Source organism: Botrytis byssoidea, assembly GCF_014898295.1.
Source record: "Botrytis byssoidea strain MUCL 94 chromosome Unknown BBYS_008, whole genome shotgun sequence".
In the NCBI taxonomy this organism is placed as follows: domain Eukaryota; kingdom Fungi; phylum Ascomycota; class Leotiomycetes; order Helotiales; family Sclerotiniaceae; genus Botrytis; species Botrytis byssoidea.
The window spans coordinates 626,205-650,984 of record NW_024065849.1 but is presented as its reverse complement, the minus strand read 5'-3'; the positions used below and the strand labels follow the sequence as shown (position 1 = coordinate 650,984).

The 24,780-nt window shown below is 42.1% G+C and overlaps 9 protein-coding genes across 9 annotated transcripts; 5 read left to right on the top strand and 4 right to left on the bottom strand.

The window, feature by feature from the left end:
* Nucleotides 1–634: 634 nt before the first annotated feature.
* On the top strand, nucleotides 635–2,596 carry EAE97_004808 (uncharacterized protein; the record flags this gene model as incomplete). The annotated part of the gene is made up of 1 exon (XM_038875320.1): nucleotides 635–2,596. The coding sequence occupies one exon, from the start codon at nucleotides 635–637 to the stop codon at nucleotides 2,594–2,596; it is 1,962 nt and encodes a 653-aa protein (XP_038733677.1).
* Nucleotides 2,597–4,613: 2,017 nt separating this feature from the next.
* EAE97_004807 (uncharacterized protein) lies at nucleotides 4,614–6,078 on the top strand (the record flags this gene model as incomplete). The annotated part of the gene is made up of 4 exons (XM_038875319.1): nucleotides 4,614–4,798; nucleotides 4,865–5,465; nucleotides 5,527–5,544; nucleotides 5,599–6,078. The coding sequence occupies 4 exons, from the start codon at nucleotides 4,614–4,616 to the stop codon at nucleotides 6,076–6,078; spliced, it is 1,284 nt and encodes a 427-aa protein (XP_038733676.1).
* A 1,924-nt stretch (nucleotides 6,079–8,002) lies between these two features.
* EAE97_004806 (uncharacterized protein) lies at nucleotides 8,003–8,726 on the bottom strand (the record flags this gene model as incomplete). Its single annotated transcript, XM_038875318.1, has 2 exons — nucleotides 8,003–8,612; nucleotides 8,671–8,726. The coding sequence occupies 2 exons, from the start codon at nucleotides 8,724–8,726 to the stop codon at nucleotides 8,003–8,005; spliced, it is 666 nt and encodes a 221-aa protein (XP_038733675.1).
* A 3,305-nt stretch (nucleotides 8,727–12,031) lies between these two features.
* Nucleotides 12,032–13,684, bottom strand: EAE97_004805 (uncharacterized protein; the record flags this gene model as incomplete). The annotated part of the gene is made up of 1 exon (XM_038875317.1): nucleotides 12,032–13,684. One exon carries the CDS (start codon nucleotides 13,682–13,684, stop codon nucleotides 12,032–12,034), a length of 1,653 nt encoding a protein of 550 aa, XP_038733674.1.
* A 500-nt stretch (nucleotides 13,685–14,184) lies between these two features.
* EAE97_004804 (uncharacterized protein) lies at nucleotides 14,185–15,681 on the bottom strand (the record flags this gene model as incomplete). The annotated part of the gene is made up of 6 exons (XM_038875316.1): nucleotides 14,185–14,276; nucleotides 14,330–14,614; nucleotides 14,677–15,057; nucleotides 15,113–15,234; nucleotides 15,283–15,525; nucleotides 15,605–15,681. The coding sequence occupies 6 exons, from the start codon at nucleotides 15,679–15,681 to the stop codon at nucleotides 14,185–14,187; spliced, it is 1,200 nt and encodes a 399-aa protein (XP_038733673.1).
* Nucleotides 15,682–16,713: 1,032 nt separating this feature from the next.
* EAE97_004803 (uncharacterized protein) lies at nucleotides 16,714–19,072 on the top strand (the record flags this gene model as incomplete). Its single annotated transcript, XM_038875315.1, has 11 exons — nucleotides 16,714–17,038; nucleotides 17,094–17,190; nucleotides 17,244–17,302; nucleotides 17,351–17,630; nucleotides 17,716–17,863; nucleotides 17,963–18,187; nucleotides 18,242–18,309; nucleotides 18,368–18,425; nucleotides 18,496–18,544; nucleotides 18,623–18,670; nucleotides 18,732–19,072. 11 exons carry the CDS (start codon nucleotides 16,714–16,716, stop codon nucleotides 19,070–19,072), a joined length of 1,698 nt encoding a protein of 565 aa, XP_038733672.1.
* Nucleotides 19,073–21,040: 1,968 nt separating this feature from the next.
* Nucleotides 21,041–22,481, top strand: EAE97_004802 (uncharacterized protein; the record flags this gene model as incomplete). The annotated part of the gene is made up of 3 exons (XM_038875314.1): nucleotides 21,041–21,107; nucleotides 21,156–22,041; nucleotides 22,235–22,481. The coding sequence occupies 3 exons, from the start codon at nucleotides 21,041–21,043 to the stop codon at nucleotides 22,479–22,481; spliced, it is 1,200 nt and encodes a 399-aa protein (XP_038733671.1).
* Nucleotides 22,482–22,807: 326 nt separating this feature from the next.
* Nucleotides 22,808–23,065, top strand: EAE97_004801 (uncharacterized protein; the record flags this gene model as incomplete). Its single annotated transcript, XM_038875313.1, has 1 exon — nucleotides 22,808–23,065. The coding sequence occupies one exon, from the start codon at nucleotides 22,808–22,810 to the stop codon at nucleotides 23,063–23,065; it is 258 nt and encodes an 85-aa protein (XP_038733670.1).
* A 435-nt stretch (nucleotides 23,066–23,500) lies between these two features.
* EAE97_004800 (uncharacterized protein) lies at nucleotides 23,501–24,593 on the bottom strand (the record flags this gene model as incomplete). Its single annotated transcript, XM_038875312.1, has 2 exons — nucleotides 23,501–23,967; nucleotides 24,026–24,593. 2 exons carry the CDS (start codon nucleotides 24,591–24,593, stop codon nucleotides 23,501–23,503), a joined length of 1,035 nt encoding a protein of 344 aa, XP_038733669.1.
* Between the last annotated feature and the right edge of the window lie 187 nt (nucleotides 24,594–24,780).

The following is a 24,780-nucleotide window of genomic DNA, read 5'->3' as shown; positions in this document are numbered from 1 at the left end:
GGTCTATACAAAAATAAGAATGTTCAAGTGCTCAATTTCTTACTATGTACTGGATACTATCACCACACTATCGTCACAGTATCTCTTAGGTCAGTTGCACGCCTTTCACGATTACTTGATACAGATGCCAGGAGAACACCCAAATGAAAATCAGATATTTGCAAGTATAAATCAATTCTTTACCATGGATGGATAATTAATATTATGGTCATATCACATGTTCACTTCCAAGATTGTCATGAGCTCACGTGATATGAATCTCTACTTCCACCAGACGAAATCTTCATGCCAAGAAAACACGATTCCATTCAAATGCCCTCCAACAAACAGACCCTCCTACTTTGAAAGCAGAACATCCATTGTTCATATCATCAAAGAACTGCTTCTATGGATTTGATGTTCAATGACATATATTCCTAAGATTTCATTATCTCAATTCAAGCTGCATAACGTACGGCATACACATTTCCTAAAGCGTCATTGTTGGTACTTGATCTTCTCTTTCACCATGTTATTCTTATTTTGCGATTTGTTTATTTGCTACGATAATCTTGAAGCTACATTTAGTGACAGTCAAGTCAACGATTAAAATCTTCTCGGACCAATTACCACACAATAAAACATTACAATAATCATGGCCGATGTAGTAATGAGGGACGCACCAGCTGCAGCTGCAGGCGCTGCCGCTTTGCAACGAAGAGCTGGAGGCTCTGGCGAAATGAGAGCTCCTGACACGATAGGTCCTGCTCCTAAAGGATCAAGTGGTCTAGCTCGAGGAGCAGTACAACGGACGAAATTCTCAGAAGCATATCGTTCCATCTTTACACTCAATCAACCAGACTTGATCCCCCTCTTTAAACATGTCAATTGCAATTATTTATCTACCAAAGGTCATGCACCTACAATTCTGGAATTGAAACAACACGCTCAAGCATTGGTTATTCTCCTCAAGCAAATTACTCTTTCCACACACGCAGGAACTATCGATAGTAAGAATCAAAAAGCTGTTACCAAGTTTGACGGAGCCCCAAGTTTCAATGAAAATGAAACTTTCGATTTTCTCAATAATTTGAATAATGTATACGAGAATAATACCGTCCATCACAATTTACCACTTCCCACTCTACTCAATACATTGGAACCTCAATATGTCGAACCGGGAACAATGGTAAATCCAGGACAACCAGATCATTTTGTCGAGATTGACGTCTGTCCGTTACATGAAGTGGATCCAACTCCCGTTGACGGTCCATCGCTTCCATATGCTACCCATGAAGCGCTTCTCAAACACGCAAATGAAGTACTTGAACTAATCGACCATGAATATAGCGCCAAGGGAGGTCTGCTGGGCGTTCTTCCCCATGAAGATGACGATAACAATCGACCTCTAGCAGAAACAACTCTCCTTGGTCAAATGATACTTTACATCCAACGACTTGTCGCACGTCTTCATAACCTCGAACGTCTTCATGCAAATGCCATGGACGTAATGAAAGGTGAAGCCGTTGTTCCCCATCAAGCACTTTCCCGCGTAGGACCTGATGGACGTAGCGGCCGCGAGCTCGTCTACCCACAAGACCGTTTCGTACTCGTCAATTCTGGCGATGATATCTGGCAGTTTCTCAATGATGAATTTGGAAAGAAAGAACGAGTCGACGAACAAATTCGTGCAAACCATCTTCGTCTCGGCGTCGAAGGTGAACGTCTCTGGGAAACCAAAGGTGGAAAAGAATATTCCCGTGGTATCACCGCCATCGATGTCATAACCCGCTACTATCGACTCCGCAACGATTCCCTCAAAACCATCTTCGTCATCCCCGCCCACGCCGAACATCCCGGTGTCAAAGTAACTCGCGAAATGGAACGCAGCCCCACCGTCGTCAGTGTTGTCAAACCTGTCTGGCCTGAACGTGTCTCCGTGTGGGAAAAGAAAACCCGCGATGATCTCGAGGAACTCCGACAACTCCGTCGGGACAATGTATCTCTCCGCGAAGCCGCCGAAGTTGCAGACACAGAACGCACGTATCTTCTTAACGAAGTCAAGCTCCAACGCTCCCACGTCTACAACGCAAAGGAAAAATGGAAACGCTTCACCGAAGGCCCAGACTTTCACGAACAAGCTATTGATCTCCAAAATGAACGCGAAGCTCTCGCAAAAGAACGCAAAAGTTTCGAAGCCCTGCGTAAACAACTCAATACCCGCGCTGAAGATCTCGAAACGCGATCCAAGGAACTCACATCCCGCGAACAAACACTTGCGAATACTCGCGCGGCAGATGCGCGCCAATTTGAAGCTCGTCGGGCCACGCTCGAAAATCTCTACAAACAGCGCTTGATCGATCTCGAGAATGATCGCTTGGCCGCGGTCGAAAATGGCACGAGACTCGCGGATGAGTTCCAGAGGGCCTGGACGGAACAATTGGAGAATACGCAGACGTTGGTGGATTTCTTGAATAGCGATCGCGCGAAGAGTTTGTTGGCGGAGAATCTCATTCCGGATGATATTGGGAAGAGGGGGGTTCGGGGCGCGCAGGAGGTGGTGCAGAGGGTTTTGGAGAAGTTGGCGAATCCGCAGGGGGGTGGGGGTGGGTATTAGGGCGGCTGGTCAAGGGGTGGTCCGGGCTGTAGGAGGGAGGGAGGGATGTGGATTTTTGATTGGGTTTTTTTGGGTTGGAAGGTAATAGGGTAAAACTTTGTTTACTTTGTATCTGCTGTCTTTTGAATTCTGGGGAAAGCTCCATATTACATTAGGTCGCTAGGTTATCGATTTTCTTACAGGTATATTTGTATGTATTTATGTATCATCAATAGTCCATGTTAACCCGAACTTTTCCACTTATCTCATGATTCCCTTCACTTCCCTTCTCTTCTCCTCGTACGCTCACTTTCCCTCACACTCCAAATCCCCCCCCCCCCCTCATCAGTGACCCTCCACATTCTATCTCAGAACACATATCGCGAAAAGGAAAAGGAGAGAAAAGAGAGAAAAAGTCCCCCGTCTATCTATCCCCTCCTTTTCTTCTCCCTTCCCCCGCCCAAATTTCCTCCGAAACATAGAAATAGAAAAAACTTCAGAAAACGCACGATAGCGCTTATATATATATATATATATTAGGTTTAGGAGATAGATGGCTAGAATAACATATGGATATCTAAAATGATAGATAGTTTCGTTTCGTTTTGTTTCTTTTTTTGAAGAATTAGAGAGAGAGAGAGAGAGAGAGAGAGAGAGGGAGAGGGAGAGGGAGAGAGTATTTGGGAGTCAACATAGGTGATAGTTAATAGTTGATGATTGATAGATGGAGATGGAGATGGGGAAGTGAATTGGGTTGGGTGGAGTGGGGTGGAGTGGGGTGGGGTTGCTTCGGGTCTATGGATGGATGGATAGGTATTGGTATTGGTGTTGGTGTGAGAATTTTTTAGTGAGAGAATGAGGAGGGCTAAGCGAGGTGTATGTATGTGGGTGGGAGAAAGAAGGGGGGGGGGGGTCGGAATCTGGGATGATTGGATTGAGAGTGGGATTGAGGGGGAGAATCTGGATGTTGGATATTGTGGAAGCGTGGATTTGTATTTGGTTGGTTGGGTGGGTGGGTGTTGAAGCTTTTTATATGTTGCAAGTCATTTACATGCTTAGGAAATTGACGGAAAGGGGGTTTAATTGTTCTTTCTTTACTCGGTTTGGGAGGGATTCGAAAACGTGAGACGTCTCTGATAGATAATTTAACTAGATGTGTTAACCGTAGCGTCCTCCTTATCGGCGTATCCTTGTATCCATTTGGAGTATTGATTATGAACAATCCATGGCTTGCTTTCAACGACCTACTTATTACTGTACGGCCAGACGTATCAACCGGATGATCGATCGATTCTTGTGTGCTCTTGAAGCAATGAAAGAGTTACGGCTCGGATTCGGCAATGTCTCGCAAGTACAGCAGCATATTGTATTCCTGTGTCGTATTGCAGCACTTGCCCTCCGGAATTTTTTTGAAAAGATGTGCTTTGAGTTTTTCTTCTGCCGGAGAACAACTTTAGTCACCCATACCTCCTGACCAAGTTTTGGGCATATCCCACATCTCAATCACCTCGGTTATGACTATGTCTACGAAAGATGCACGCTAAATCTACTTCATTCATGGCTACGACAATGTATGGATATGGCAAACACATAAAGTCTCTGCTTGTTTCCTCCCCATTACAGAAACATCAACAATACTTTCAGAAAGACATTCTCTAGTATTCCATACAGAATCCTTTCAGACAACCCAACTCCTATTCAACAGAATAGTAATCGACATCACAACATGTCTCATACTTGGCTTATTAAAGCACAAGACCGGTGCAACTATGGTCTTCGATGACAACAAGTAATTGCTACCAATCAAGCACCAAATGACGTCCTCGGTCCACAAAATTTCTACCATCCTCCAGAGAAAAATGTGTTCGCTGTCCAAGGCCAACAAGATCAGCAATATATTCAAGACTTCGAAATTAACATTCGCTCTTCGCTTAGAGATTTTTCTCGTCTCCGAGCTCTCGGATTGTACATGGACTTTGGATGTTCTTCGACTTGGCTTCAAAGATATTAGAAGCGATAATCCGATTGTTATTCATCTATGCATTCAACCCCAGATTACTTCCTCGATGCTGGAAGTAATGGAGACGTTGAGAAGAACAGAGATATTGAGAACAACAGCGACATCGAGAAAAATAGAGATATTGAAAACACTAGGAACAATGCTATCAAGGTTCTGGAAGGCATGGATAAGATTATCTCCCAAAAGAAAAAGACTTCTGAGAAGTATGTACTTCTTCATACTCACTCCAATTTGTTCATTGGAATATTTAACTGACTTGACATATCTAGATACTGCATCGACATTTCTCAAATTTATAGTTCGAGACTTAGAAGCTCTGCATCGCAAATCAACCGCGGTGTTGATCTCATCCACAATTTCGAACAAATATATAGAGAATACACTCCACTTCCTGGCCTCTCGATCGGACGCGAAGAACACGATACTGCTGGTTCCTTGACTGGTTTCCTGAGACATGATGATGATATCTACAGTCTCACTTGCAGACACGTTGTCTTTCCGTATAAAAACTTTCGATCCGAATACAAACATCAGAATGGAGAGGAAAAGTTGCAAGTCTCTATACCTGCCATGAAGGATCATGTTGAAACCAAGGGAAGATTGAAATTTGCTCTTGATAACATCACATTCGGAAACAAAAACGTGCGCTTCGAAGATGCGGCGAATATTGATGAAGAGTATATGTTGCATATAGAGACACAGGAAATCCATCGAAAGTCATCTCTCATTCGATACAATGCGGCTGAAGACTACTGTCCTATTGCTGGCTACGTTTCTGCTGCTCCAGAGGAATGGCGCAAAGCTCCTGGATATACTGGAAATCTCGATTGGGCTATCATCAAAAATCTCTGCATTGGCATCAGTAACATAGTAAGCCTCTCATTTCTTTTCAATATCCTTTTTTGCATAACAATACTAATTTTCATTGTAGTTACCTCGATCAAGATTCGTGGAAGAAACTTAAATCTCTAGTTTGGTGCAAGGCAAACAAAACGAATCTCAGTGGCCAACTGACGAATGCAAAGCTTCCAACTCAAAGTGTCAGGTTTTACAAGATTCAGAAAGATTCAATATCAAGCATCCGAGCTCGTCTTTGGCCCTTGGCACAAATAAATTCTACTTCAAAGCCCCAAGTCGAACATTGGGTTGGCTGGCATGCGAGATGAATGGCATCAGAAGCATCCACCATGAAAATGGCCATGGATGTTCGGAGGAATGTGTGTTTGTCGGCGCGATGAACGGAGAAGCAGTATCTGGTGGAGGTGATTCCGGTTCTCTAATCTACGATATCGATATTGACACTACAGATGCTGATAAGCCTACTGCGGCACTCATACCCATGGCTATGATTTGGGGTGGTAATGATGGCGGATCGATTATTTCGGGCTTTGGTGATGTCACATATGCGACCCCCATTGGCGCAGTGTTGAAGGATATCGAGTGTGAAATGGGATGGGATGAGGGAAGTCTCGAATTTTGCTAAGCGAAAGATGGCTTTAGTGGTTAGACCTTACATTCTGATTTTGACTAGATACGGACGGAGGCTATAGGGTGGAATTGGTCTGGCTGGACTGGGAATAGAATAGCTGTGATTATAAGTGGAGAGGGCTTTACGGGCCAGCGGAGCGTCAGGCTTAATGACTGTATGCTTATAATGCTGGCTTTTTATAGTTTTATGAAATTATGACTTTTCAATCACAACTGAACTACATGTACTTCAAAAAATCAGCGAGAAATTCCTGTAATGATTCCACTTCATGTATCTGTCACATCTTTGATTCTGTCTCTTTCGATTCATGAAGTTATTATCGACTCCAGTTGCCACGTTGACTTATGCCTGTCAATTAGTGTCATATCACTTCCTCTTCCTAACCATCAATGGGTATGTCAAATCATTAGATTGTTCATCTCAATCTAAAATATCAATTTCACATCGCAAGTAAATACAATAGTTGGCTCTTTAAGCGTAATCAAGGGAGCGAATAATCTTTGAAGGATTTCATTGCTAATTATATTAATAGAACTAGATTAATATAAATAAGCTTTATCGAGACGGTTAGCTTCCTTAGTAAAGCTATTGATGTATTTATTTTTGTGATTGTTCTCAAAAAAAAGAACTATTTACTATCCCCTAGACCATAAATCATGGCTAGTATATGTGGCCTATACACAATCTAAAATATCAATAAATTTATAAATCATATCGAATATAAAAATTGTTTAATTGAAATTGAAGACTAGAGTTTATTAGACAGATGATAATCAAAAGGCTTATTATAGATTCATGTATTGTATTTTAAGAATAAATTATATAAATCTTCTTAAATCTTATAATTTTCTATTTCCAAAATAAATACTATTGATCATCTCAAGTTCTCTTAGATTACAATGTCATAATTGGCTGATAAGCTATTATAAGCGAAACTGACCATAACCCGTTGTTAGGGGATAAAACATAGATCCGATCTTGTTAAATTTGATCAGGAACACTACCGAAGTCCCGCAGGAGAAATTTGTTTTTCCCGAATGGGAGCTAATCGCTTGTTTAAAGAGCTGGCGGATGGTGGGTGTCATGCTGAGATACATTAGATGGGAGAGAGATCGGATCTGGAGATGTGATGGATTGTTATGATGGGGTAGAAAATGTGTGAAGACAAAGTGCTGTTATTGGGGAGAGATTTGGAATATATTTTGTTTTTTAGGTTTGGAGATGCAGAGATGTGTTGAGAATTGGATGTTCAGGGAGTGTTCTGTGAGAATTGGGTGGGTTTGTGGAAGGAAACTGTGTGGAGTGAGTTGATTTGATTGGAATGACGTGTGCAGATTGAGAGGTAGAAACAAGTCACTTGCACGGATCAAAGAAATGACGGAGAGTAAAAACTAGGATAACCATAAGAGATGGCCGCAATCTTAAAGTGAAGTCATCACAGAAAGTATCTCACGCTGCGCTTCGTACTCGGCGGGAAAAATACATTCGGTGGGGTGATAAACAACGCGCCGCATTCAATTTTATTGGTGAGTTTTTCTCATATATGAGGGAGTATCAATGTAAATTCTATGAGAATTTGGTGGATTTAGAAGATGAAGAAGAGTGAGTTGGTGAAATAGATCAATTGATGTGCTGGTAACATGGTTATGAAACTAACTAGCTGATGTATCTATATACAAAGTGACAAGAGAAATGAAGAGATAATATACATCGTTAGGTGCAAAGGAAATCCGGTTATCTCAGACGATGGAATCAAAAGAGAAGAAAACAACAAGAAAGGAGATTGAATATACAAAAAATGTGGCCTGGATCGTCGATAAGGCTCTGGCACTCGAGTTTTTCAAGAGTATGTGGAGCTGACGTGCGTGCTTGGCAAAAGCCTGAATTTGAAGGGAATCCCATGAATGGCGCAAAGAATTCAATGCGCCTCGGTAACACGCTCTTCGTCGTATCCAAAAATGTCTGGACGAAACTCTTGGCCACCGGGTAAGCCGAGACGTATTCTTTCATCTCGAGATTCATGCAGAGCCCACATCTCGGTAGTTGGTGAATATTTTTGCACTTTTTGAATTTCATCGCTCGCTGCTTGTATGCCATTCTCTGTGGTCGAGATTGTTGTCGCAAGTTGAGATTCTAGTTGGAGAGGGCTATACTGTTCGTTCGGATCTTCCTCAATGGCAAGGTGATTGTCGTAGTGCGAAACCATTGCGCGGTCGTGTGAGAAGTAATCCAAGTGACAATAAGTATATTGAGAATTAGGTTCATGGGTTTGAGCTTCCAATTCATGCGAGTTATTCTCTGACATATAGCCAGTATTATGGCTGGAGCCACCAAAACTAGCTGCATTGCTTACGAAAGATTCTTCTTGTTGTGATCGATGATCGGAGTGGGAGAACTGTGGATGAGGACCCGCGGTAGATTGTGTACAGGACTGGGGAGATTCTTCTTTTTTTGGGCCAGCGAAATTACGAGATCGATTGTGGTCAGCGTTTTGGTGGTCATATTGATGAAGCGATTCATTCTCAGTGCTTATAAAAGTCAGTAAGATAGTCCCAAATAAGTGATGTTATCTGTGGTACCACGCACCTAGATCCGGATTCTTTCCGAGCCTGCCTATGATATGATGCCGAGCTTGAAGACATGCTGTAAGAAGTAATATGAGAAATTTTATGCTTGATGATAAAGCTGATCACAAAAATGAAAAGAACGTGAGCCAGATGGTCTGTAGTCTGAGACAAAGGCGAGTTATAGTGATCTAAGTAACAATCTTCGCAGATCTCAATTTGAATGCTTGCGCAGAGGAAACAGATTGAAGAAAAATAAGGAATCTTATACACAACCTCTGATAAACGTTTCTCTTGGAAATCTAAGAAAAGATCAATAGAGCATCGTTCCAAACGACAAGTAGAACATCTACGATGCAAGACGCAGGGGAAACGGCCCGACGGTATGGCTATGTAAGCTTAATCTTCAATTGATTGAAGACATTCGGAATTATGACACCAATCAAAGCTAGTTGAATTCAAATTTAAGAAGATATGAGGCTATGAAGTTAGATAACCAGACATCACAAGAACAAGGGCGTATAATTGGATATAGGAAGAGCGCCCTGTTTAACATTTCCAGCAATAGCGGTAGGGATTTATTTTCAGAAAGATATCCAATATGCAGAAAAATGGGTAATTTTGCCAGAGAATACTGAATTGGCAAATGCAAGTGCTGATTCTCTTGAAGACTTTCAATGGGTATCGGCACTGCACCTCGACTAAGCGACTCAGGGGAGCAGTAGCAAGTGGCATCATCATGGTTCGAGCTATACGAGGCACGGTCGGCTCGACAGCTTTCAAATCAGTTTTCCATATGTTAGCCATGCAGACCTGGTCAGATATCGTGGAAGGCAGGCTATGAGCGGCCCGTTTCAGACCTATTGTACTCGCAGACAGCCATCATCGTAAATGTATAGAAGGGGCTCATATCATTAGCCCCTGTTTCCTTTGACCTTATTGGATATCCGAAGAATATGTCTTGGAGTTCCGAAAGATCTAGAGCGACGGAATGAAATTAAGCAGCAAGCAATTTGTACCTTGTACAGTCGGAATTGGGAGGTCGCAAGAACCTGACACGGTATGATGTAGAAAGCTTCATTGTTAGAATGGTATCTTAATTCAACGACCGATATAATCCACAAGTGTAATGAATCAGTGCTAACGTTCTATTTTTTCATGTTTCAAAAGTTTGGGGGACGTTGGGGGACAACGGGTGGGTCACTAATAAGACGTTCATATTCACTCTGCTTATGTAATATAATTCCTATTCATGAACTTCCAGGTTTAGAATCAACTTCAATTTGTCTACACTAAAGTCGACTTTACCAGCTCATTACTTTGCGAGACGAGATACCATGAGCTGAGACTTCCATGAACACATGTTGCTATTCACAATCTAGCATTACTTACGGGACGGGTAGTCGCAGAAGAAACGAACAGTTCTCTGTTCACGACATGACCATCACCGCAAATTTTCAAACACACGTACTATCAGTTCGTAGCCCTACAGATTAAATTGCTACTTCAGTCACCAGTCATCCAGTTACACCCGTGCCGCAAAGTAAAGGCACTCACCTACATGAAGATCCATAAGTAGATGCAGTGAAGTCAAGAGCATTTTTAAGGCTCGTGGCTTGAGCATGGTTTACTTGAGCTCGTGCAGGGCCTCTAGGTCTTCCTGTACCGTTCGCCAATCCCGGTTTCAAGCTATCTGATAAGTGACAGATATGCACCAAAAAGTCAGCTGAGCCAATGAAGATTTAAGATTTGAATTTCTAGACACTGTTATTTCAAGGAACTGGAGCGCACATTTGAGAAGCATTGATGAGGCTCATCCTTTTCCCGAAGTTTGGGGCTCGATTCGTTCAAGAAATTCCTCTCTTACCACGCCACGAGCCAACACTCCACTGATCCTATGGAATATCTGGGTATACAACTGTGTCAGCACTGACATCACATGCCTAGTTTTATGGCCCATCGTCTCGGTTCCAGGTTTAGATTCAACATATGCTACATTGGAGGAGACCGAGATATCAACTCAGTATTTCTCCTTTTGCTTGCTCTTTTTATGAAGAGATGTGGAGCAGGCAATTGCGTTTGCCAGATTTCCTCGTAAGGTTTTTCAAACACAAAGCACCAAAGAATGCGGATACGTGCGTTACGGCGCGCACGCGTCTAATGTGATTCATATCTTTCCTGTAGTGTACATATAATTTCCAAAATTCACATTAAACTATAAGTTCGCCTGGCGTTCGAGATAATGTACAAGGAGACATATCGTCGTCACGTTTCACAAAATCTATGCCGGAATAGCTTCCGGTTGAGCCTCCGCAAATTAAAGTTCCATCACACGGTAATTTTTGAGGTACTCATAGGGATTGCTATCGTGGTAGCAACATGAACAATGTTTACTAATCATTAGTTCTCTGAAGCACAGCTTCTCTGAAAAATCTTCTGTGATCGACAGGATCTCATACAAGACTGGCTCTAAGCGACAGACTCGAGTGCACAAATGATCAATTTTTACCTCTTATCGTCAAACACTCTTGCACTTCATTCTATCCTTTTTCATCGCTTAACATCAAAGATTGTAAAAAGCAGGTGTTCTTTTCGAGAAATTCAAGAACAAAGAAATGTCAGATTCGAAGCCCTATCCATTTCTTTGTCTAATCTCGAAAAGCTCTTGCAGTTCGGAGAACCATCAATCAACCCAACCCAGGCTGGATGTATCAGGTCTTGACCTCGATTTCAGTGAATTGATTGTGATAAATTTGCTGAGTTCTATTTCCTACGCTACTTGGACTGCTTCAAATATAATGTCTCGATTCACAATTATGTAATGATAGTAATAGTAACACTATCGAGTATCTCATAATCTCGCAGCCTTTTAGAAGAGAAGTCCTTGAACTCGAAAAGCTTAATGCAATCTTTAAACTACCTTGAAACAAGCACTGTTAATCTGGCCTACTCATTCGAATTTCTACTCTTGCTAAATACACTATATCCTTATTCACAGCTGGATTCCTGCCATCTCACATCTCTTACCCATCAATTTATCATCATCACATTTTTTATCAGGTTTCGAAAAACTCAATTGTCATTTCTAGATTTTTGTACTGTATATTCTTGTAAAGCTTTTATTTTTACACTGGTGAGTCTCCGACCAGCAGATATCATCCGAAGTAAACGAATAGGAATCATGACTCGTAAATAAATTTCAAAAGTCAAAAGGTGTGATAAACAATAGAACCGAATAGTCGTAAAGCATAACTCGTTACCTTGTACCCAGTTTGTATGTCTTTCCTACCTTTTCCTTGTTTCCTATCCAAAAAGAAATACACTTACCTCTTCTCTCTTCGCCCAAGACCTGTGTCAAGGGCCTCATATTCTATCCCAACTCCTCAAGGACTGCTACCAGAGCAATCACCCAATCTGAAACTCGCCAACTCTGTTCCCTCGAAAACTCTACCCGAGCATCTTCTTCTCTTCTTGTCCTCCTTCAAAAAGTCTGTCAATCTCAAATCCGGCACGCTGCACCATTCCCATGTAGCCAACCTTGGACACCAATATAGACCTGCGGACGCAGCTGAGCTAAGTGTAAGAGATGAAGAACTGGGGATACGGCAAACGGTGGGACAGAGGAGAGTCTTGAGGGTGAATGTAGGGCTCGGTTGAATTGGGGATTCGGGGGAGGCTGGGAGCTCGATTGGAGATTCGGGAGTGATTGGGAGCTCGATCAGAGTCGGAGAATCGATTTCTGATGGAATTCCCTCCCAGACTTCGAGATCTGAATGATTCTCGGGAACAGGGAGTTCCAAGATTTGCGCTGCTGTCATCCAGTCAGCGCGGTCGAGCAAAGGAGCCTTTGTAGCAGATGAAGAGTCAACGAGAAGTTTAACCGTGTGGAATTCTGCTTCATCTGAATGGCTCCAGCTTTCAGTTGATTTCGATGATTCTTGTGATATTGTTCGCTTTAGAACATTGGCCTGGAGGGTTTCAGCTAATGCTGTGGATGCATCTGCGAGGTTGATTGCGAGTTCAACATTTTTCTCAAGCATGACAACCTTCTTGGACTCTTCAGCTGAGTGTTTGAGTGCAATCTGGAGTTCATTTTCAAGAAATTCAACATTTTTCGATTCTCTCTCGAACAACATTTTGAAGTGGTCTGCAAAGGCTTTTTGTTGACTTGGAGCGGCACGGGCCGCGCGAATCTCTCGCACCTCTTCTTCGAGTTGCTCGTTCTTGTCTTTGAGTTGATGAATCTCTTCCTCAAGTTGTCTGTCCATGTTTTCTACTTCTCGGACTGCGTTACTGAGCTTGATATAGGCCTTGTGTGTTTTTTCCGCGTAGATTTTCCAAGCCCGCGTTTCGTTCAGGGTTGCTTGCGCTTCTGTGGTGAACATCGGGGGTATTCTGACTGAACGGTGTGGTTGGATTAAAGGATCGACTTTCCTACCTTCTACAGTAGTTGCTGTCAATTTAGGAAGCTTGATAGTGAAACACGGGGGCAAGCTATTGTGAAGACACAATGAGGATTGTGAATTTGGACTTGGTGATTCGAGCTCACTGAAGTTGGCCGGATTCGAGCTGAGTGGAAGGCATGGCATTCTAGGAGCTACCGGTAACTCATGATATCTGGCCATCTGCACTGCTTGGCCATCAACGATTTTTGCGACGTTGAAAGGTTCAGATACTATCATTCGTCTGATCTTAGTCGAACTGCGTCCCCGAAAAGCCATTAAAGTGGACCTCATTGGAGTGGAAATTCTCCGCATGATCTTTCTCTTCATGATAACTATACGTCTCGTGTGTTGATGATGAAGCCAAAAGTATTTTTGGAGACGATTTCTGGTTGGCGACATTGACCCGGTACGTCTGACTTCACCAAAATCAAGATGTATTGAGGCGCGTGGAGAGTCTGATATGGGATATCGACATTCCGGTGCCGAGCTACTTGTCGCCTGCGACATATATTGTGGCACAGAAGTATTAATTCTGAGACTCTCAATCCCTGATATACGTCTGACCATTCTAGGGCAAAATGATTCATCCATGATATAAGTTTCGCCTACCTAGTGTCTTGAGTTTTCGAGAGGTGGGTGATCAAGATTCTTCAAAAACTTATGATTGATACTTACTGCTGGGATGGTTATTTATGATGGCTGTTGGGCGTTGCAGATGGAGAGAGATTCTGGAGAATTTGGAAGAGTCCGAAAAAAAAAGCATCATATATCGTCGTAAATTTTGACTGTTCAACCTCTGTTCCAAAAATTACGATTATTGATATTTGTTTATCGTTGACAAACAAAGAGATTGAGATAACAATGTAAACAAAGCAACCTACCAAATATCTCAAATACCAACAAAGAAAAATCCAGAGGATAATTCTGCATCTAAAATTCAGAAAGAAAGCTCACGTGATAACATTTAGCGCTATATGATTTATAACTCACAGCTAGATTGTAGGCTTGATGGTATGGTCGCATCAGAGATCATTGAATCTGATTTGATCAGCAAAGACACATTGGTTCGCATAGCAATATCGGTAACCACATCAATAGTAGTTACTCCCACCGCGAGAAATTGAGGGGGTTCCAAGCCTCGAGTCACGACTAAACGGAAGGTTTGAGCCAGATCTCTGCGCTACTGCAGGAAAGTTAGCATAACCCGGAGAAAGTGTCCAGAACAGGCAGATGTACCTGATCGACCACTTGGTCTAGAAAATTCTGATGCTAAAGACGCTCCTGGATTTCCCACTTTTAGACCTGCTCGCATACCATAGCCTACAAAACCGGACGGTTGACCAGAATTAACATTGACACTTGACAGTGGAGTTCGACGAGGGGTAGCTCGACCATGGGGTAAAGGTAAAGGTGTTCCAGCGATATGGCTTTGTATATTGTTCATGCCGATGCTTGTAGGAGGGAAATTGCTGGATACTAAAGGCTGTCGATGAGAAGAAGGAGTCGCCTGAACATGATTATCTGTAATTTTCTTCGTAAGTAGTTCATGGTCAAATTTTGGTAATGACAAGATGCTTTCCTACATTTCTGAGACGCATGAATTTGCCCTTGGCTATCAATAGTATCCCACTCGCTACTATGTCGTCTTCTTTGAGGTGGGGGCGGCATGGTTGAGTCGTGAAAACCGCTAGTACGATTCAGTCCACCGGTCTGTTGATGTGCGTAAAGAGGTGGTCTGTGTTCATTTGTGCCTTGATTGTCCGTAAAGCGATTGCCATTTGACGTTGCTTGTAATGTATCATTAACTGCATTTGAAGCCGCAGTCTGAACTTGATCCAACATTCCTCGACGCTTTATTTTATCGTAAAGTTCTTGGGTCTGAAGTAACTTCTTATTTCTCTCCTTGAGATCATGATGAAGCTCCTCATTCTTTCTTCTCAAAGCATCATTGTCCGAATTCATTCCTACATCATTGTTTAGTATTTACTTGGAAAAAGAGGAAACCATATAAAACCCCACCCTGCATTTTGTTGCGAAGGTTCGATATCTCGCTGTTTGCATCATGTATTATCTTGTCCATCTGAAAATTCAGCGTTGAATACTTGTCTGTCAAACTTTTGGCAAGGTATTCTTGATAAACACTTCAAGTTCGTTAGTAAAGCTTGTAGCATCAGACTTCAGGAACAAACATCTCTTGAGTTGTTTGATATGCCCAGAAACTTAAGGCTCGGCCTGCACACTCCATTATGACGCTTGGATTGAGTCCACTCAACACGCTCGTCTTATAGTCTTCACTCGGGTTTAAATTTGTAACAACAACATCGTCGGGATTTGGTAGATGCATGTCGCATGCGGGACATGTTGTTCGTCGATTCTCCCGTAGGCTTGTTGAAAGCTGGGATTGATTTGCACACTCGACGCAAAAGACATGACTGTGAAGAATAAGTAATGAAAATTTATAGTGAAATTGTGAATATGAAAGATGAGACCGGGAATCGTTGAAAGACGAACCTGCAGGTAGTAACTACTGCATGATCCTTCAACTCTTTCCTGCATTTCAATGCATTACATCGAAGAATAAACTCCATTTTCTTTGTGCATACACCGTCGCCGAACGAGGCTCCTTCTCAGCGCTGCTCTTCTCCGTCACCTACATTAAATGCCCATTGTCATTTTGACAATTGAAATTGATGATTTTCAATCAAAAGAAGCAACACTCGATGAAACAAATTGTCTTGCTGGTTCCAATACAGATGAGACCTTGTGGATAGAATTGATGAGAGTGATATTTTGAGTTCGAAGAAAACGGCCCGAGCCGAACGGGGAATACATTAAGTGAAATCTTATTTTTGGGCGGTCAAAAGTGGCATAAATCTTTACCCCACAATTGTAAGCTTATCACCTTGGGATGCCAAGCAACGCTCGAAATAGATTTCGTGTTCCGATATCAAAATGTGATGGAGCTGGATACCTATACTATCTGATCATACCGGATGTTCATACTCGTATTTACGAAGGAAGATATACGACATTGAAAGTTGATATCCTGCCAAGTCTCTCACCGATGCCCTGATGCATGCAACATGAACATGGTATCATCTTGGTGCATCTTCATCCGGGGTACGTCCGGTATGCATGAGAATAGTTTCTCCGTGAAACCCTTGTATAGGCTATCAAAAGTGACATGTATGATGGACGAATGGTGGGATGGTCGCATATCTTACGACAAGTTCCAATTCTTCCACTGAAAGAGTACCAATCAAATAGTGGGATACATCTTCGAGGTACAACCTCTAGGTGTTTGGCCGGCAAGCCAATGTGCATTTAGCAAAAAGGGAATCCTTCAATGACCTCAAATTGCTGCGGAGATGATTTGATCTTAGTAGTGGATAATCTTCATGTATGATTCTACACCTGGTACTTGTATTGAAATCATTGCCTCCCATTTTTACAAACTCATGATTGGCAAATCATTTATCTCAATGAAGATTATAGTGCAGGCGCCAAGGTTTTCCAAATAGCATAAGTTCATCAAATCTGTCATTCATGTCTCCGATTTCGATTGAAAGAATTTAGAGGCAGTTTTGGAATCTAGAGACTGCTTTCAATAGTACTACAAGATGCGGTTGCAAAAGTTTCGTTCTTTGCTGGCAGTTCTGTCCACAAGTATTCTTCTTCCATCTTCCGTCCTGGGAATCAATTCTACTTCCCCTATTGTGACCGTCACCAACGGTTCATACATTGGGAAATATGTTTCTGAATGGCAGCAAGACCAATTCCTGGGGATGCCCTATGCTATTCCGCCCTTGGGAGACCTCAGATTTGCTAGACCAAAGTCCTTGAACACTTCGTTTACTGGATATCGGGATGCGACACATTATGGTCATAGCTGTTACCAATATGGAACAACTTTTAATCTTTCTGAGGACTGCCTCACTCTCAATGGTATAATAATCAGTCAAGAACACGCCGGATCAATGCTAAATGATGCAAAATCTAGTGATAAGGCCAGCAGGAACTACACCTGACAGCAATTTGCCTGTCTTGATTTGGATATTCGGCGGTGGATTCTATACTGGAGCAACAGCAGATCCCCAGTCAGTATTTAAAGGGCATTTCAGATCTTCAATATATTTCTAATAATTCCCAGGTACAATCTTTCTGGCATCACACATGTTGGACAACAAACTGGACAACCTATTATTACAGGTAATCTTAACTCGCTTTTTTTGGCCAATACATCTCTAACGTTAGTAGTATCCATGGACTATCGCCTCGGAGTGTGGGGCTTCCTCCAAACACCTCAAGTCCTTGCTGAAGGGGGCTCCAATGCTGGACTACTTGATCAAAGATTAGCATTGAGATGGATAAAGGAGAATATCGCATTTTTCGGCGGAGACCCAAAAAAGATCACGGTCTGGGGAGAATCCGCTGGCGGTCAAAGCATTAGTTATCATCTGTACTCTTACGACGGCAGAGATGACGATTTGTTCCAAGGAGCAATAATCGAATCTGGAAGTCCAACTGGAGCTAGTCTGTACGAAATTGACTTTTTCTTATTACTTTTTTCTTCTTTGCAATCCAAGCCTTCCTGCTTTAGCTCAAAGTCTAACGGGTTTTAGGAACCCCCTCGGTTACTATACGGTACCAACCGAGAATCTAACCCGAGCCACCGGTTGCTGGACATCCACGAACAAACTCGCTTGCCTACGAAGCCTGACTTCAGATCAGTTATGGAAAGCACAAGTCAGCCAACAATGGAATCCCATGGCAAGTTACACCGTTTCTCCACCTGTACATTCATAATTTCAAGCCAATTTCGATATTCACAGAATTACATATTTTCAAATAGCACTAACTTTGCCTTAGGTCGATGGTGATTTTCTAACTGACTACCCCAGTAGCCTAACACCTCAAGGGAAGTTTATCAAGGTTCCTCTCTTAATTGGAGCAAATAGCGATGAAGGAACCAGTTTTGGTGTTGCCGGACTCGATAACGAAACAGCTATCTTCAACAATTTACTCGTATACCGGGCTTCAAATGCTTATGCCCTATCACCGCCAACTGCTAGAAAGCTTCTTGAGTTGTATCCTGTATGTTATCTGAAGTGGTGATCGAGTACCTGATAGCAAGACTTACCGTAACAGAATGATCCCGCAAATGAACCTCCACATTACATTACCAATGCGACAATCTTCCCGTCCAAAGGACTACAGTAAGTAACCCTGAGATGTAAATATCCTTGGCCCTCTTCGTACTAACACAAGAACCAGATGGAGACGTAGTGCTGCTATCGCAGGAGATCTAGTAATGATATCCGGTCGTCGAAAGGTAAACATATGTTCCTATCCATCCTATTTCCTCTTTAGTACCAGCTTCTAACCCAAAAATTCTCATCTAGCTGTGCGAAATCTACGCCGCTGCTTCTCAGTCAGTATATAGCTATCGCTGTAAGTCCCGTCCCTTCAACCTGCACCTTTTCGCCCACGTTAAATCCTTGTAAAACTAACCCTCTTCCCATATAACAGTCGATACATTTCTCTGGAATGCTGCGGTTACTGATGGAGCAAAGCATTGTAAGTCTCGCCACTTTTGACCCTTTCCTTCTATCATAATCACACCGCTAACATTCCCAAGTCGTGAATGTTGTCTTTTCATTCCAAAACATCTCCGGCGCTCTCGGTCCCCTCCCCCAATATCAGTCCTATCTCGATCTATCACGAAATATCGGTAAAGCCTATATCTCATTTGTGAATTATCACGATCCAAATGTTCTGTCCAATAGCTCTTTATCCACGATATCCAATAGTACGACGAGTATCAGCCCAAACCTTCCATATTGGCCACTTTACAATAAAGCTGCCCCGAAAAATATGGTCTTGAACAACAACAAGACATTTATAGAAGATGACACATGGAGGAAGGAGGGAATTGACTTTATCAACTGGGGTGGTGTTGATAGAGAATTGTGGTCTTGAGGATTCAAGAAAATGAAAGCGAAGTGGGTCAGGGGAGAGATAGAGTATCAAGGGAAGATATGAATGAAATGAAAGAGATGATTTAAAATTAGCATTCATGACTTACTTGAATCAGATTATTATGGAAATGTAAGAGTTGTGGCCCCAGCTTATCGCACACCACCCTATTTCATAACAAAATCCCTACAAAAAGTTGTTTTTTTATGTAAATTAATTTCTTTGATTATTTCATTGAATATCAAACCAATTGATTTGAAAATTTGATATATAAAAAATATTGATATTTTAAATTCAAAAAAATGAATGAAATATTTTTAATAATTTTTTGGAAAAAGTTGTGAATTCTTAGAATTGAAATTTTTCAAAAATTATCACATGTAATACTTTTCCTAGACAAAAAGATCGTTTTTTTTTGGTATTTTTTAAAAATTTGATTTCAAAAACCTATAACTCCTTCAAAAAAATTATTAAAAATATTCTAATCAATTTTTTGAATTATTTTTTTAAATTACTATTATAAATATATTAATTTAAAAAATTTGTTTGATCTTTTGATTGAAATAATATATAATTCAAAAGTTAAAGAAATAAGGGTTTTTGATATGTTTTTGCTTAGTGTATAATAAGCCGGGGCTCAACTCTTACAATAATGAGATACGATAAACTTCTAAGACAGCTTATTTGCAAATTTCAGAGAAAGTGAATCTATATTCTGATAATCAGTTGACTAACGCATCAAAGTACACGGGAAGTCCGTATTACCTCTCTCTATATAATCTAAGTCCATACTGATAAGTTTCATAAGACGGTATATCATCCCGCCGGAACTGCTCTCACGTGTAAAGCCATAGACGGTAGTTTACATATATGTACAGAAGAGTGACTCTGTGTTCTTAATACTAGTGTGGTTACATAACCCATTGCGGCTTTTTGTCAAGCTTCTACTTATGCCCTCGCTGAACACTCATCTAAGATCATCGGGAGCAGCTATTTACTCGCTTCGGAGTAGATAAGATTTCGGTTGTAGGCATTTGGTGTTGCAACGATTAGGGAATTTTCACCTATGTGTCTCTAATTTTGGGTATAATACCCACTCGCCTTTAGATAAACTCCAAAATCAGCGCTCTTTCAAGAATTGACCCATTGCAATAAAAAGAATCGCAGTCTAGATCAAGCATCATTCATTGCAACCATCAGAAAGTTTCGCTTTAGCTGGTTATTTGATACTAGAATTACTGTGATTGTATTGGTTTGTTAAACTTCACCTCATGAGATGAACTAGTCCAAGCAAATAGTCACATCCATCCATTATCTTTTGTGGGATATTAGAAAGATATTTAACTTGCTAAATCAAGGTGATTCTCCTTCCTATTGGATTGTCAATATCAACGCTGACATTTGCCAAGAAACACAAATAAAGCCACAACGCCGCAATATTGGACATTGTTCAGCTCATGATACCTAGGATTACAAGCAACATATAAAGTCCCTATGATTCCTACCGAAGATGTCTGTATCTACCGTCGAGATCAATAAATCAACTATTCCTCCCCAGTGCCTGTGACTGCAATCTCAACATGCTCTGCACCACCTGCCAAAACATCTCATTTGTTCCCTTACAACAGACTAGCGTTACCTTTCGAAAAGATGCGCCTGAAGAAATACGAGCCGCGTACTCTAACCATCGATTCTACTTTCACGAAAGGCGTCGTTCATTAGACTTGGACGAGTTTCGACCCGACTGCCAGCTTTGCAAATTAATGACTGCTCGACTCCATTGCAATGTGAATGGATCCTCAAATGACAAACTCTCTGCCGCTTTGGAATTCACAGACTTGGTTGGAAAAAGATCACTCGTTTTTGAACTCAATGTTTAAGAACTGGACGCGAGTGATATTAACACAGAGAGGGGAGCTTTCCAAATCGTGCGACGGTCGTAACTTTGTGAAAATCGACCGTGGAACTAATATGTCGGGGTTTTTTAATATTAACTTTGGTCATTTATCGGCGGAGATGGATTTGAATGCACTTTTCGGTTGGTAATATTTTGCTTCTAATAATGTTTCTCGACTGATTTCCGTAGGCAAATTACCTCGTGTGTTTTCCAATGCTTCCTTTCTAAGCTTCCCAAGTCAGCGATTCGAAGACAGTGCTGATGGATTCGACGCATCTATGAAATTGGCAAGCACATGGATGATCGATTGCTTCAATCACAAGCTTTGTCGAGAAATGATAGGGACGCTTCCTACTCGTGTCATATATATTGACGAGAATCCCAATATCGCGCCGCGTCTCGTAGAGCCAAAAGGGCAAGTGGCTGCCTATGCTACTTTGAGTTATTGTTGGGGCAAAATTGGTCAATTACGATTAGAGAAAGCAAACCATCTTCAGTTTTTGAATGCCCTTCCTGTTCAAATACTCTCCAAAACGACTAAAGACGCCATTAGAGTTACTCGAGCACTATCGATAAAATATCTTTGGGTAGATGCTCTATGTATTATTCAAGATTCAGCCGAAGACAAATCGAGGAAGCTCGCTGTGATGGGGAACATTTACTCTCGGTCCGTCATCACAATTGGCGCTGCTAATGGCGACCATGCATATGCAGGACTTTTTGCGAAGCGCGACCCACATCAGCAGCGACCCTGTCCCGTTTATGAAATTGAAAACAATGGTTTAAAACCCCAGATATTTGCTGTACTTCCTCGAGACGATGAACATGGCACGATACTGGACAGTCGTGGGTGGATTTTCCAGGAAGAAGTGCTTTCAGCTCGGACTCTCAAGTTTTGTCCTGATGGCCTTCGCTGGTCTTGCGTGACTTTATGTGCCACAGAAACTACACCAAATGGCAATTCGCATCCATCCAATAGACTCGATTATAGGCTCAGAACTTGGCTTCATTTTCTTGAATGGGAGCCAGGATGGATTAGTACCTTGGATCCGGAAAGACGATATTCCCAAGACTGGTATGAAGCTGTATCGAGCTTCACTGTACGGGGATTTGACCTATCCTACAGACAAGCTACCTGCACTTGCTGGTATCGCAACCCAAATTCACAATCTCTGAAAATATGACTATCTGGGCGGCTTATGGAAGCAAGACTTAGAGTATGGCCTACTATGGTATGTTGGCTCTCAGCCTAAGAAACAAAGTGGAAGGTATGCAATGCCATCTGTGTTGGGCAAAGAATACTACACTGTCATTCCAAAGAATGGTGGCAGCATACCAAAGGCTGCATCATCTCTGGTAAAGGGAATGAGTCAGCTTTCAATAGGCGATGTCGTCACAGATATGCCCTTCTTGAGGAATGTGCCTATTAGCTCATCAGGAACAGCTCAGTTCCTGAAAGCGGCACTCCCTGATCTCCAAAAGCGAGACGAATTTAAAGCAAAGTCTCCATCATGATCGTGGGCCTCTCTCGGGCACGAAAAGATCAACTTTTTATACAGTCACTCGGGCTTGAAACCATCCGGACGTCTGTTAAGCTACTGCCTCGAAGTTGACTGCCAGCCTCCAGATAAAGGAAACGTATTTACACAAACATTGCCCAGCCATATGATTCTGAAAGGTCACTTGAAGCAAGCTCAAGTACACTTTAAAAACTACGGCTACGATACTCAGTACCCTACACCCAACGTATCTGCGGGTCGCTGGCCGGGAACTCTCATGCAATGGAAGGCCAACGCTTCTGGTGAAGGCGAGAAGACGATAAAAATTTGTCGGATTTGAGCATGGCAAAGAACGGAAAATTGTTTTACTATAGTTCAAATAATGCTCCGGTGACATTCACTCGTCTGCCTAATGGCGATATATCACTCAATCGTGGAACCAAACGATATCTGACGGGTTTAGCGCTTCAGCAAGTGTTGGATGTCAACAACCTGACCATTTTCCGGAGAGTTGGATTGTGTCAACTGTACAGAGAATTTTGGACGGATGAGCTGAAGAAAGATCCGAGCAAGCAAAAAATGAATCTCATGGTTGTTTAGGTGTTGATTTGAACTACCCATATTACTACTGTTGTCTGGCATCAATTCTTGTCAAAATTATATTTGATCGAGCTTCAAAGTATTGAGTGTACAGAGAGAAGCTAGAGCGGGGGGAGAAGCTCACCTCATGGTATACTTTGAACTCCTTTCTGATTCTTGTACGGGCCCACTTATTTGCGGATGCCAGTTGCAGACTTTCGAAAGGCTAAATTTTGACTAGTAGTAAACAATTGCTTTTCTACTTGAGTAAATTGCGAGTCTATATGACGAAGGGAACCAAAACAAGAATCTCATGTTCGCCTGATGTTTTGAAAGTACGAATGTGAAGGTAGAATGTCAATTAATCAAGGGAATAGCTCGCTAACCACCTATATCAGTGTTATTTATCATCCTAAAGCTCTCCGCTCCACTTCCCCTCATACGTCCACAAAGAACTCAAGGTCTCGACTTCACCCCATGTTCTGTAGCAGTGCGGACCTCAACATTTCCGTCCTCCATACCGAAATATGCAGCCACTGGCTTCTGTCCACCACCCTCTTCTCCGGCATTGGCAACCTGGGCGCCATTTCTACCATGGAAGAGACCAGTCTCCAGTACACCCACTATTCTCTTTAATCTTCTTCCGAGTGTGTGTACCTCCCAAGTGCCGTTTTCTCCGTCCCCCTTATCATTGCCCTTCAAATCTGAGTGTATTAAAAGTTTTGGGAAAGGTGCGTCGATGATCCACATGCCGTTATCTGTAACTACTGGCCCAGCTTTCGCGCTTCCACCTTGTCTGATCTTTGGGTCTGGCGAGCCGAGCGTAATTAAAATTCTTTTGATGGTTGGAGCGGCTAATGGTGCAATCTCGATTGGAATGGCTTTCCAAGAAGTGAGGAGACGAGGTTGGAGCTTTCGATAATCTACGCATTATTAGTTTGAGTGAAAATCGCAAACATATTACCCAAATGCTTCACTGACCTGCTACACATACGAACTTCTTGGAAGAAGTTGCGACCAACTTTTCTTGGAAAAGACAAGCTCCACCTCCTTTTATACAGTTAAGATCTTCGTCAATTTCGTCTGCTCCATCAAATGCAACATCAAGACTTTCACGCTTTCCCTTCAAACCTAGATCTTGCAGACCCGTGGAGACATCGAAAGCAGCATCTCCACTCAGATGAAGAGGTTCAACAATGACTGGAGGCAAAGAATCAATGCTTCCTAAAGGCAGACCTGCTTCGATGATTAACTGTTTACTTTGATCACCAGTGGGAACAAAGATCATTTTCGAAGTGATATCTCGACCTTTAGCAGCGATAGCTTCCACTACGTAAACGACAGTACTACCCGATCCAATTCCGACATACTTGTAAGAGGGATCGAAGTGATCTTCGACTGCTCTGTATGCTGCTCGACGCTTTGAGGCCTCTACCGGAGAAAGGTTTGCGTAATCATACGTATGAGGAGTAGCATTTTCGGCAGCTGGAACCATCGGATTTGAAGAGGCCGCGGATTGACCGGGAACAGCTGGATTGTTGGAAGCCATTGAGTTTGTATGATGCTGCTTAGATATGTTCGAAAAATTCCTTCTAGATATATTCAAGAATTGTGGAAATACGGGATATATACTGCGGGAATGAACCGTAGTGGGACGAACGCTTACGAATGAACGCTGTACGGAGACTGTAGAGTTCTTGAGTCTAGCTGATTGTGCAATCGGATGAGACAATTTA